This window comes from Schistosoma haematobium, chromosome ZW (genome assembly GCF_000699445.3).
Source record: "Schistosoma haematobium chromosome ZW, whole genome shotgun sequence".
NCBI classification, from domain to species: domain Eukaryota; kingdom Metazoa; phylum Platyhelminthes; class Trematoda; order Strigeidida; family Schistosomatidae; genus Schistosoma; species Schistosoma haematobium.
In genome coordinates this window covers 45,060,170-45,074,176 of record NC_067195.1, presented here as the reverse complement: position 1 = coordinate 45,074,176, position 14,007 = coordinate 45,060,170, and the positions used below count along the sequence as shown (strand labels likewise).

The following is a 14,007-nucleotide window of genomic DNA, read 5'->3' as shown; positions in this document are numbered from 1 at the left end:
TAATGAATATTATTCTAGAAAATCGCATATATCGATTCAAATATCATTAGATTTTACTGTAACTAGTTCATTTTAGCAAGTGTTTTCTATTTAGAAATAGAGTAACTTTTAGTAAGTTATAGTATTTTTCACTACAGAATGAATACATGTGTTTTTTTGGGGTATGAATGAAATTGAGATTCAGATCATTGATGAAACGAACTCAATCATATGATAAAATCTGGAAGACTGTTTATGATAATTTTATTTATCATTTGATGAACATTAAAATCTTTTTATTCCTCCAGTAACAATGTTCTTTTTTCGATTATTGTCTCCATCTTCAGTCTTCAATGTTTAGGCTTAAATTTTTAGTTCTTGATTGAAAAGGCTGCTGTCTGGAGATTTTTGTCTGGTTTGAAGGTTATTGTTCGTTACTGAAGCGTCGTTCACTGAAACAAGACTCTTGTGTAATATTCCGTGATTCCTAATGGCACTTCAGTTGATAAATGCCATATTCAAATGTTTATTCATCATTTATTATTTATCAGCTCAATACGAGTGTAGCGTCTTACTTAAGTTAACTAGTATAGTATAGTGTATACAACATCTACTTTTATTTAATACGTTATTTATCCAATTGAAACTTGAAAATAATGTCTTTTTATGATTTAGTATTTTGTTTTGTCAATGAAACTAATGAGCCAATCAAGGATGAGCAGACTACGATTCTACCTAGCTAGAATGTCGACTATTGACCATATCGTCATTAGTCTTAATTACCAAAACACTAGAAACAATATGTCGTTGAGTTGCCGATAAAATTACAAGACCATGAATGCAGGAATGATTGGAAACAAAAAAGAAATGGAGCGATACTTATTCACTGATACTTATTACTGTCAATATGTATACCTATCTCTGAATTCAAGATGAATGAACCTACACTTACTTACTTACGCCTGTTACTCCTCGTGAAGGAACATAGGCCGCTCACTAGAATTCTCCATCCAACCCTGTCCTGGGCAATCCTTTCCAGCTCCTTCCAGTTCCTATTCATCCTTTTCATATCTGCTTCTATTATCCGACGTAATGTGTTCTTAGGCCTTCCACTTTTCCGCTTCCCTTCAGGATTCCAAGTTAGGGCTTGTCTCGTGATGCAGTTTGATGATTTGCGTAATGTATGTCCTATCCATTTCCATCGTCTTTTTCTAATTTCTTCTTCAGCTGGAAGCTGATTTGTTCTCTCCCACAAAAGGCTGTTGCTGATGGTATCCGGTCAGTGGATGTTGAGTATTTTGCGAAGACAGCTATTTATAAATACTTGTACCTTCTTGATGGTGGTTGTTGTAGTTCTCCAAGTTTCCGCTCCATACAGTAGAACTGCCTTGACGTTGGTGTTGAAGATTCTCACTTTGATATTGGTTGAAAGTTGTTTTGAGTTCCATATGTTCTTCAATTGTAGGAATGCGACCCTTGCTTTGTCAATTCTTGCCTTTACATCTGCATCTGAGCCTCCTTGTTCATCGATTATGCTTCCCAGGTATGTGAAGGATTCTACATCTTCCAGAGTTTCGCCATTAAGAGTGATTGGATTGCTGTTCTCCGCCTTGAATTTGAGGACCTTGGTTTTCCCTTTGTGTATGCTGAGGCCTACTGATGCAGAGACTGCTGCTACATTGGCTGTCTTCATCTGCATCTGTTCGTGTGTACGTGATAGGAGGGCTAGGTCATCTGCGAAGTCCAAATCGTCTAATTGATTCTGAGCTGTCCATTGTATTCCGTATTTTCCTTCAGATGTTGAGGTCTTCATAATCCAGTTGACCACCAGAAGAAAGAGGAAGGGAGAGAGTAAACAGCCTTGTCTGACTCCGGTCCTTACTTGGAATGCATCTGTCAGCTGTCCTCCATGCACTACTTTGCACTGTAGTCCGTTGTATGAGTTCCGGATAACATTGACAATCTTCTCAGGAACTCCGTAGTGTCGAAGAAGTTTCCATAACGTCCTCCTATCCACACTGTCAAATGCCTTTTCATAATCGATGAAGTTGATGTATAGTGACGAGTTCCACTCAACTGATTGTTCGACGATGATCCGTAGTGTTGCAATTTGGCCTGTGCACGATCGATCCTTACGGAATCCAGCTTGTTGATCTCGAAGTTGGGCGTCTACTGCATCTTTCATCCGGTTCAGCAACACTCTGTTGAAGACCTTCCCTGGTATTGACAGCAGTGTAATGCCTCTGTAGTTTTCACATTTGCTCAGATCTCCTTTCTTTAGAATCTCGACGAGGTGCCCTTCTTTCCAGTCCATCGGCACTTGTTCCTCCTCCCAAATCTTTTTGAATAAAAGGTAAAGCATGTTTGTAGTTACTTCGATGTCTGACTTCAGTGCTTCAGCTGGTATGTTGTCGGGTCCCGCTGCTTTCCCGTTCTTGATTTGTCTGATGGCCATTATGATTTCTTCCTTCGTTGGTGGGTTGACGTCTATGAGAAGATCTGTGTGTGCTGCTTCGATGTCCGGTGGATTCATTGGAGCCGGCCTATTCAGGAGTTCCTCGAAGTATTCTACCCATCTGTTCCGCTGTTGTTGAATTTCAGTGATTGGCTTGCCTTCTTTGTCTTTGATCGGTCTCTCTGGTTTAATATATTTCCCTGCTAGTTTCCTCATTGTATCGTAAAGCTGTTTCATATTTCGTTCCCTTGCGGCTTTTTCCGCCGTCGTTGCTAGTTCTTCCACGTATTTCTTCTTGTCGGCTCTAATGCTCTTCTTCACTTGCTTGTTTGCTTCTGTGTATTCAGCTTGTGCTTGGACTTTCTCTGCTCGTGTTCGGCTGTTGTTTATTACTGCCTTCTTGTTCTTCCTTTCTTTGATCTTGTTCAGTGTTTCTGTAGAGATCCACTCCTTATGATGGTGTTTCTTTAGGCCCAGAACCTCTTGACACGTTGAAGTTAATGCTTCTTTGATGCCTTTCCAGTTGTCCTCCATACTAGTTTCTTCTTCCTTCAGTAGATCTTGTAAGGCTTGGAACCTGTTGTTGAGAGCTATCTTGAATTCACTGAGTTTGTCAGTATCTCGAAGGAAGGCTGTATTGAACCTTTGTATTGTTGTTTGTCCACTTCTCCAGTTCTTTTTTAGCTTCAGTTTTAAATTGGCTACAACTAGATGGTGATCTGAAGCTATGTCAGCTTCTCTCCTGGTTCTCACATCTTCCATTGTCCTTCGGAATTTTTTGTTGATGCAAATATGATCTATCTGGTTCTCTGTAGTGTGGTCCGGTGAGATCCATGTAGTCTTGTGTATACGCTTATGCGGAAATATTGTGCCCGCTATGACCAATTTGTTGAATGCACATAGATTTGCAAATCTTTCTCCATTTTCGTTTCTCTGTCCCAGTCCATGTCGTCCCATAATATCTTCATATCCGGTGTTGTCTATTCCAACTTTGGCATTTAGATCTCCCATCAGAATGGTCAGGTCCTTTCTTTGGCACTCCTCTATGATTGATTGCAGCGGCTCGTTGAATTGATCTTTAATGTCGTCGTTGCTATCATTGGTGGGTGCATAACATTGGATAATATTCATTGTGATCCCCTCCTTCTTTGTTTTGAATGATGCTTTGATGATTCTGGATCCGTGAGATTCCCATCCTACAAGTGCATTTCGTGCTATTTTGGACAGCATTAGAGTGACCCCCTGAGCGTGTGGAGCATTTTCCTCTTCGTGATCGGAGTTTGGCAGCATCTCTCTCGTATTTAGCCTTTGTTGTCCAGCTTGGGTCCAATGGGTTTCTCTGATTCCCAGTACTCTCAAGTTGTATCTCCTCATTTCCGTTGCTATTTGACTGGTCTTCCCGGTCTCTCACATTGTTCGGACGTTCCATGTACCTATAAAAATGTTTGCTCTGGTTGTTAGAAGGGGCATCGGCCTCGTGGCTTCCGAAGGAACTCGACTTTCACCATGAAGCGTCATAATTCTTCTAAATGAATACCTTCTAACTCCCAGGGCAGAGTTAAAATGGTTTGAATTATTTTTTCTGGTAAGCGTTTTTTTAGCGAGTTAGTTTTCTACAGGATGGGGACGCTAACCCCATGCCCAACCCTCCTCCTTTACCTGGGATTGGGACCGGCAGTAACTCTAGAAGAGCTACAGGCGGAGTTGAGGAACCTACAGACAACTGAGAAAAGCCATCAGTAGCCCGCAAACTACATCTACTTTGCAAATTCTTCCTACTTTTTTTGAAATTGTGAATCTTTCATTTACAGTTACTGTTTTTCTGATTAGTTGAATAGGTCTAAGGATTTTTCAATTTACTGTTTCTAATCTTATCAGTGTAGTTAACTACTTATGTTGTATTATGTGAATTTTCAAAACATTAACTATGACAATGTGTGTATTTTAGCATTTTACCTGGTAGACTTGGTATCAAACATACGTTCATATATAGAAATAGACATACATTCTTGTGCGTTGTATGTCAATAAATAAACTATGGTCAACTTTAACAACTGCCATTTGACATTATCACAGTGAATTGTCCAATGAAAAAATTGTTTTCTTCTGAGATACTTCCTACCTTTTATTCCTCTTTGTTTCTTCTGTGTGAATGACATTCAGTTCAGTTTAGCACTGTTCAAACTATTCTTTGTCAACTTTCATCTATTTTTTAATAATGTAATCAGCATTCAATATTGGATATAATTTACGAGAAATAAATGACATAAACTCCATTGAACATTGAATATAAACGATATTTTTAATTAGTTGAATTTAATCGACTTACATTTTATGTTAGTAGACGTTCATAAAAAAATATATAGCCATTGGGAAGGGTTTGAATTATCTCGTTGTAGAATTTTGATCAGTCTTTGGTTATTACTTACTGTGAGCGTTGTATTCAAGATAGTCATTCTGTAACAAGTTTATTAGAATAGATTAGATTGTGAATAGAAGTGGAGTTCAAGACGTGTGCATATGCATCAAAATAGACAAACAAATTCAGTTTTGAATATCAACAACCCGGTAATTCAGACCTTTACTGATTATAATAATAATAATAATAAAATGGAAATCATGCTCATTGAACAAGGTTGTGGTTAAGTGAACTGAGTAACTCAGTGTATGAAGCGTTGTGAGTTCGAGTCGTTCTGTGAACATAAACACTGAGATGCAGGTACATGGATCTGATGTGTTTGAAACAGGACGAAATAGAACGAATGTTGTGTTCCGTATTCCAAAATCTATCCATTCCTAGTAATAACTATAATATTAGCATTTGTGTAACACATAAAATAAAAACAATATTTTGATGACAAAAAGAGGTCAGTTCTTCTAACTTCTCTGACTCATATTCCTGCAATGATCTTCGCTGTTATTTGATTGTCTGTTGTCATGTTTCGTTCGCTAACTTTGTTATGTTTCAAGGTCATTGGATGCAAACAAAGTAACTGCATTTCAGTTTTTCAATTATGTTCGGAATATAAACCTATCCCGAATGTCACATCGTCTCTGTTTCATATTAGTATGTGGATTATTAACGTTGAAGTTCTACTGTAACAGTCGTTGGGCACGATAAAAAAACCTATCGTGAACAATATGAAATGTAAAAACTATATAAAAACATTGTTGATATTGAAATTTCGCTGCGTTTTGATTTACATATTCTGGATTTGGTCTGTTATCTGTGCACTAGCTAATAAATAAATGTCTTCAACATTTCAAGACCAATTTTAACACCGGTTATGGTTAGTGGGATAGCGTAGTTTTACCAGTTTCGGTAATCTTCGAATTACGAAGATAGCATAATACACTAAATATTCAATCAGTCAAATGGTTCATATAATTCATATCTAACTGTGGGGTGATTCCAAGGGACATCGTTAGGCAGATAGCATAGTCTCTTGTACACAATGTAGGAGCTGTTATGTATGTACGTTGGTTCAACTTGTCACACGACATTAGCACAGGGAGATGAAGTTGTCAGGGCAAATCCCAGATTAGTAGAGGTATTGACGTTATTAGTAGTCATAAAAAAGATTGGTCTGAAGAAAATGTTTCAGGAGAAAATATTGATTAGTGGGGTAGAAAACGTTTATTGGATAATTTGGAAACTTAGGATCTAAGGGACGGAAAATAATGAATGCACCTAGATCATTGTAAAAGAATTTGACCAACGTTACCAAAAGTCTGCAATCATCGATTACGATAATCGTAAGGACCCCAATCAGGTAGTCTTCACCTACTTACATGGCTCAGTTCAACAGTGAGTGTCTTCACAGACGCATCCTAAGACTTGGTTTGACCCACCTTAAATTCTTTCCGACATACTACAACACCAGCTCATGTAGCAAGTACGAAAGTGCGCGTACCTCTTATAAACATGAAAGCCTAGTAGAATATTTATCAACTCAGAGTCCGAGACGTTTTGAATCTTACGATAATGTAGATTCAATTTCAACTTGAAAAATATCCCTTTATTCAAAACAGAAATTACTTGCATACAAAGCTATTCAGTCTCAATCACTGTAAAGTAATATTTACTTTAATAATAATAATAACAATAACAATAATAATATAGTTTGATATGTGAAATGATTTCCTGTAGTTTATCTAAAAGTACAATAACAGGAACAAAGGCACATTCTAAAAGAAGGAAATTAAATTAGTTAGAGAACAGGTAGGAGAAAATAAAATTAAAAAAGACAAGAAGGTGAAGGTTGAGCAAAAGAACAAACTACTATTAAGTTACTGTAATAAACCATATTTCTCCTCTCATATGACCTTACTACTCATGATAATCGATATGAATCAAGGCTATTTGAAAATTCTTTTAGAGAAATGATATATATATATATGATAAATCTTCTAGCTGAACGCTTCTAAATCTACACGGTAACTTGAATACGAGAGAAAAATGTGAAGACTAGTGATAAACTTTCATTTGGTTTCCGAAATAAATCTAAATGATTTAACAATACATGACACTTTATATGATTTACTTGCAATTAGATTAACAAACAGATTTGTATATATTGAATTGAGCTGCATTTTTAACAATAATCCTTCAAGAACTTACTGTGTGAATATATTTACAACATTATACAATTAAGTATCTATAATCTTTCTTAAGATGTGATGAATACATGTCACATCTGATTGGAAAAACATATCATATGTCTATTGTATTCCAATTAATTAAGCTATTACTCATTACTGAAATGATATCAAATCAAAAAACTATTCGAAAATAAGAAAGGATCCAATAATAAGGTCGTTTTAGCTTTGAGTTTTAGAGTTCAATAGATAACAACGAACTTGGTTGTAGATTTTGTGTATGACATGGCTCAAAATCAGTCACAGTATCACAGACTCATTCACTTTTCACGTTCCTCTAGATTGTGAATTGTAGACTACTTTTATTCTGTTTTTTTTTTTAATCACATTCTCAACATTTACTCTTTTTCATCACTAGTACCACTACAAGTAATTCGACTCGTTCGGCATTCGTCTTGTTAAACTCATCTCGTTATATTGATATAGAATGGGAACTTGGACTAACACAAATTTACCCTAGGCTCTATATTGATTATGACTGACTGAATCACGATCTAAAATAAGATTGGAACGGTTTTCAAGTCTTGTAACAAGCACTCTGCTAAGTATGATAATAGGTAGGGAAATAAATACGTAAAACAGACTGCAGTGTATAATAACATATCTGCATTATAGTTGGGTTCCAAGGTGATTCTACGGTGTTTTGTAGCTAACACTTTTGTTTAGTGAATTTGATCTGCTGATGTAATATTGCTATACTGATAATAGTCAGACTAACTCACGGATTCAAACGCTCCTCTTCACCTATTTTGATAACCGACTACTAACGTTACTCTATCATGAAGATTGTAGGTTAAAATCAAGTATATAGATATATACTTATTAAATGAGTTACATGAAGTGTGAAACGTAGTACAAGGGGAACATATTTATTTATTTCAGTAGTAAAACTTAAAGAATCTCTCTCATGTGTGTACTTTCCAAATGCATTAAAGAAGTTAGCTTTGGTGAATATACCTACGTTTACAGGAGAACAGAATGCTTACATATGAGAACTAAGTAGTTATTAATGGTTCATGTCGAATCGGGAAGCTCAACCCTGTCCTTCGTAAACAGAAATAATTGTTTTCCTTCGTTTTATACATCAGTACTATTGAAACCTTCTCCACAAGTCATAGAAATACTGAAAAATGGTTCGAGATACAGATTGAAACTCAGATAAAACTAATAAAAATCATATTTATGTAGACAATAAAAAAGTTTTATGGAGATGGAAACCAGTAGTAGCATGTTAGACTGTGAAGCTGGGTGAAACGAGTCCGAATCTCAGAAGGAGAAAGTATCAGTTCTCTCAAGCATTTAGTTGCTTCCTGATGAAAAATGCCTACTAGCGTGAAACCTAATCCTAAAATATCCTGTCTATTACCCCAAACGAATTAACAAAAATAACCATGATGAAAATACTCTTCAGTATAAAAAAACCTTTAGTTATCCAATAATGATCAATAACAAGGTTTAGACATATATATTACACTAATGAGACTTACTTGAGGCGCTTTATGAGGAAACTCTTGAATATCATTGTCCAATTGTTCGAGTATATAATCATTACCAGACTCATGATTGTCAAGACAAATTTCATAAGCAAGTGCATAAGCTTTATGTAATTGATGAAATTCAACATTTGTCCTGTTTTGAAAATCATTATTGATCTTATTATTACTATTGTTGTCATTAATAGTATTAATTAGTTCGCTCTTTACATCTGGATGAATACGACGAGCTAAATTTAAATAAGCTCTCCTACATTCCTCAGGTGTACTGGATGTTGATATACCTAGTAACTCAAATGCTTTCATTGCTTCATGCGTTAACTTTATTGAAAAATGGCGCCATATATTTAGAATGGACGTAGATTGATTTAAAGTTTCACTTGTTCTAAATAAAAACATCTTGATTTTATTATAAAGAAGAGTTGACTTTATACGAATGAATATGATTAAATCAAGAGAGTATATATTCGCATATGTGTGCAATCTGAAAAGAGGATTTTCGAAAAACACATAATTATTAATTGGATATATCGAAGATTTGATTAAACGATTTAATTTGGATTTTCATAAAGAGTAATTTAATCATATTTTTACAGTTTAGGAAAGTAGACCATGCGATGTTAACTTATTGATCTAAATGTCAAGCGCTTGCTTTGGGATCCGAAGGTCCTGATCCTAGATTCCATCTACTGAAGAGTCTCATACTGATTGTTTTTCCCCAATACAAATATAAATCATATTTACAATTTCAGACATAAAACATCTACAATTCATCATCATCTTTTGGTAGTTGAATGTAAATGAATTAGTCCAAGTATCGTCAAATGATAGCTACCTAATAAGACATTTAATACGTTTACTAATTAATGTTAGATTAATGTTTTCTGGGAGAAATGGTTGTAATGTTCCAATCATAAAAATCTAATCAAAATCTATCGATCACAGAATCTAATTATTATTAAATAAACAAATGGAGAGTCACATAAACTCATTTACGATACAATGAAGTAGTGATACACCTACCCACCTATCTAACTAACAATGGCTTTTATAAAAACCTTTCCCTATAATTATTCCTCATATACATTCATTCACTTAATAAGAAAGCTAATTATCATGTGACTTTCTTTTATAGAAACAATCTGAACAATCAATATTCTGCATTATAATAATAATAAATAATATTGAAAGGAATGTTTACAAAAGATAAATATGGAATTAATTTTCTTCGGTATTCTACTTAGTCCATTTATACAACCATCGAATGACCTTGTGATTCAATATATCCAACATTTGTTATGAATATTTAGAGAATAAAAAGGAACAGAGATGATATCTTACTGGTTTTCTTTTTCGCACAATATCGAATTAAGTATAAACGGGAAGAAGAAGAAGAAGTACAGAATAAAATGCATAAATTATCCCTATGATAAAACATATTTTAAAATTTTATATTATTAGTGCAAATTAAAATGGCTATTTTCATGTCTTTGAAAATCTCGTCAAATGTAAAATAATAATAATGACTGAATCGATCAATTGATCGATCGACTCGTATATAAATCAATATAATCTCATCAATATTTATTGAATAGTACGTTAAAAAGTGTAAATTCGTCAATGAGTTCAGTGTCCATTATTTTGAATATGAATATGGGAAAAAATGGCCTCTATTGAGATGCATAAATTAAAGGAAGAAAAAATGTAGAAATACCTACATAACTAGTTATAAAACACATTGTTTGTTAATCAACTGAAATAAACAACTTCGGCGAAACTATAATTTATGGACGAGTCAATCAGATTTAGAGTAACAGGTTTTGAATTTTGACGCGAAATTCACTCATCCATTTGTTTAAATAGCGTTTTGGCATTATACCTTATGTCAGTTCGTAATGAAAACCCTAAATCTAATTTCTAACACTAAACATCAACTATAAATCATAATCCTAGTTCTTCACACTGGTTTATAACCCTCATTTAACACTAGTAAGTAGGTGGACATTTTCAAGATCACTTTAGTGTCGCTCAAAGACCGTCCATAAATTACAGTCTCACTCAGTTTGTATGAACACAAATGGTAAATGATTGTCATTTATTAAATGAATATTAGACTTAATAAACAATTAAATATTACCTTTTTTAGAATTATATTGAAAAGAAAAACATTTAAATGAAACAGATATACATAATGTATGGTATATAATCAAGTTTACATATTCTATAATAAATTAACTGTATTACATATTTATTAAAACAAACCTAGTTGATCAATAGTCTAGTTTTTAAAAAAAAATTTAATTAGAGGCTAATAGACAAGACTCGATTTTATCATTAGTATTGAGCAGATTCTATTCATCAAGTTTCAATTATGGTCATTAAGTCAAACAACCCAATATTAAGGTCTATTTTAGTGTATGCACTGATAAATGATGGTAGTTGATAGAAAAACTGTCGATCTGAGAGCTTTATACATTGTAGATGTTGATCAGTTAAGTTTATATACGTTCTCTAGGACAGAACGCTTTGGCAAGGTCACAACACTGGCTAATACATTCTTACTAATTTTATTACTATAATCACAAAACATAGTAGTCTTCAGTAATGATAATTAAATGCAACTAAATATAAGATTCCTAAGTAAAATAATCCATATTCGAAGTTTTCTGTATGAAAAAAAAACAAACATTTAAAATGTTTATTTTTGTAGCCTTAGATTTTAAAAACGAACTTTGTTGTTAGATGTATATTTGTACTAACTAACAGACGACGAAATAGTTTACTCCTTTTATTTTAAATGTTATAATAATTATATGATGATGGTTAAACAACAAAATATAGTAGCTATCGATTTTTATAAGACAAAGAAACACAAACAAAGAGTTAGATATGAACACATACACACACTAACGTATAAAAACACAAACAAGAACATTGTATGGATAACAAAACCTGAGAATAAATCTACTAAAATTCAATAACTTCAACATATATAAAGATTTTTTCCGTATATATAACCGATAATCTATAGTTTCATTAAGAGATATCTAGTATTTCTCGGATCGAACACATATTATGTGGTTCTCGTACTCTTTTTTAAATATACCATTGCAGTATATATATCCCAATCTGAAGGATTTTCTTATAAATTGATGTGGTAAATGATTTCATTCCATTTTTAGCATGCATTAGATCAAGACAGTTGAAGTGTATATATATTGTATGACACATATTCAGTCACTGTGATCCTAGCTTCACGTGTAGTGATCTTAACTGGAGTGATAATAAGAAATTAATAGACCTCGAATTGATCAGATTACAAACTTAGTGTACATTTATGAAATCATTATCAATGATTTGATTATTGTAAGAGAATAAATAGTTTTAGTATCGGTGAAGTGAATGTTTCGATACAAAAAAAGGAATATCACATGAAACACCATTGATTCAATTAATTAGATTCATCATTTCTAGAATAATATAATACAATTTGAGATTACAAATTTTTGTTTGTTTCCCATTATGTTCCTATGATTTTCATTATCATATTTATTTATAGCTTGTTATGATTTCTCGTAACTTATTGAAGTTTGAACATGACAATGTGGTATGGACTACATTCAATTCTAATTTGTTCAAATTAGTAAACTGAAAAATAAAGAGATAGATGTGTTAATGTGTAAAACTTTTTCTCAATAAATTTCGCTTGTTTATTTTGATTTTATTACGAACTAACATCGTTAAGGGGACTATCAAAAAGCAGAGTGTAAATGATAAGTGTTTCGTGTCAAGAGTTGACAACTGTAAACATATTACATTTATAATTTCAGTTTAACCTTACAATATTAATGGTAATAATAGTAATAATAAACTTTAAAAGAAGAAACCAGGAGAGAATTCGTAGATGGAATAGTTGAATTATAATACTAAAGAACTTGTGACTAAATGACAATATCAAGCCAAATCCCTTAGAATGCACACGTGTTTAAAAAGATTGTTCAACTACAGTCCTTTAATATTAGCAATGGGATATTAAAAACCTTCACAAATAAACCCACAAATGAATGAGTTTCTAAACTCAGTAGCTCAATAAATAACACGTTGGCATATGAATTGAACGGTGATAGGTTCTAGTTTCAGTGCATACACCAACATTCAGATACAAGTGCATTCAAATAATGAGTCCTAAATAGGACAGAAATCATATCCTAGCCTCTGTTGCTAGCTCCTATAATTAAAAGTTTTTAACATATGTATATATCTCATTTTTAATCAGATGAATTTTAAAACAACACATCTTGTTTGTAATTCTTTTGACAAGAAATAAACTTATTGATATATCAAACGACTAATTCTATTCATTTCCCTTCTGAAAGAAAGTTTCAATAATACATAATGCTTTTTTTAAATAGTGATTGATTTTTAGAAAAAAATTCAGACTTGCGTTATGACAATCTTTTTCTTGATACTTTCACGAGGAAACTCTTAAAAGTTCAAATTCATTTCTAATCATGTGAACACAGTTAAAATTCAGGTCAAGACTTATGAATAGATGTATTGTCGTTTCGTATCAACTATTAAATATATATATATATATATATATATATATATATATATATATATATATATATAATAAACAAAATCATTTAACTGTGATGGGATTTCTTCGAATAGATGTATTGAACTTTATAAAATAAATCGATACGCTGTGATGGCCACAAGTTTTACAACATTATTTCATCCAAAGTAGCTGAAATATTGTCCAAAGTAGAAATTGAAAATGAGTGTTTCTTCTTATCCTTAAGTAAAATTGACTGAACCATCCCACAAATTTTCCAAAGAATCGAATCATTATCCCACCCCCCAAAGAAACTTATCAAACTGTAAAATGAACACAGATAGACAAGTACTAAGTTCTCAGAAAAGGTTGAGTTCATGAGTTAATATTAAGTTTTCAAATCTAAGACAGTAATGTTTGAAAATTCAATGATATATAAGCCAAATAATTAATGGACATCATTATGTATACATTACTGACTGTCTTAAAATCTCTTTTCAGTAATAAAGAATAAGTATATGTAATAGTAAAATGTTTCTAATATTACGCATAAGCATTTGTTCAGTAATATTTGATTTTTTTAAAAACGAAAAAGGAGAAATTTGACATTTAAATGATTTCCAGATGCGATTGCAAAAACATCTCATTTGAAATGAATTCTAAAAATAAACCTGTATGAGTTTCACATATCAAAATAAAGATGATTGCATACAGTGAAAATGTTTCGCAGATTCAAACCTAATTCTATATTCAACACATCTTTTATCTAATAAATAGAGTAGCTGAGATATACTACAACTTTTGATAAAAATTGAAAGAATATTCAACAAATCCATCAAACATTGAGGAATATTTATTAAGAT

At 32.8% G+C, this 14,007-nt stretch overlaps 1 protein-coding gene across 1 annotated transcript in view; it reads right to left on the bottom strand.

Moving 5' to 3' along the window:
- The window catches only part of DNAJC28_1 (DnaJ (Hsp40), sub C, member 28), a 61,269-nt gene extending 47,616 nt beyond the window's left edge, over positions 1–13,653 (bottom strand). The window contains exons 1-2 of the mRNA XM_051211535.1: positions 13,238–13,653; positions 8,581–9,070 (exon numbers count right to left, since the gene is read on the bottom strand). Coding sequence (XP_051071602.1) covers positions 8,581–8,985 — 405 coding nt within the window. The 5' untranslated portion in view covers positions 8,986–9,070; positions 13,238–13,653. The remainder of the gene's footprint in view (positions 1–8,580; positions 9,071–13,237) is intronic.
- Positions 13,654–14,007: the final 354 nt, after the last annotated feature.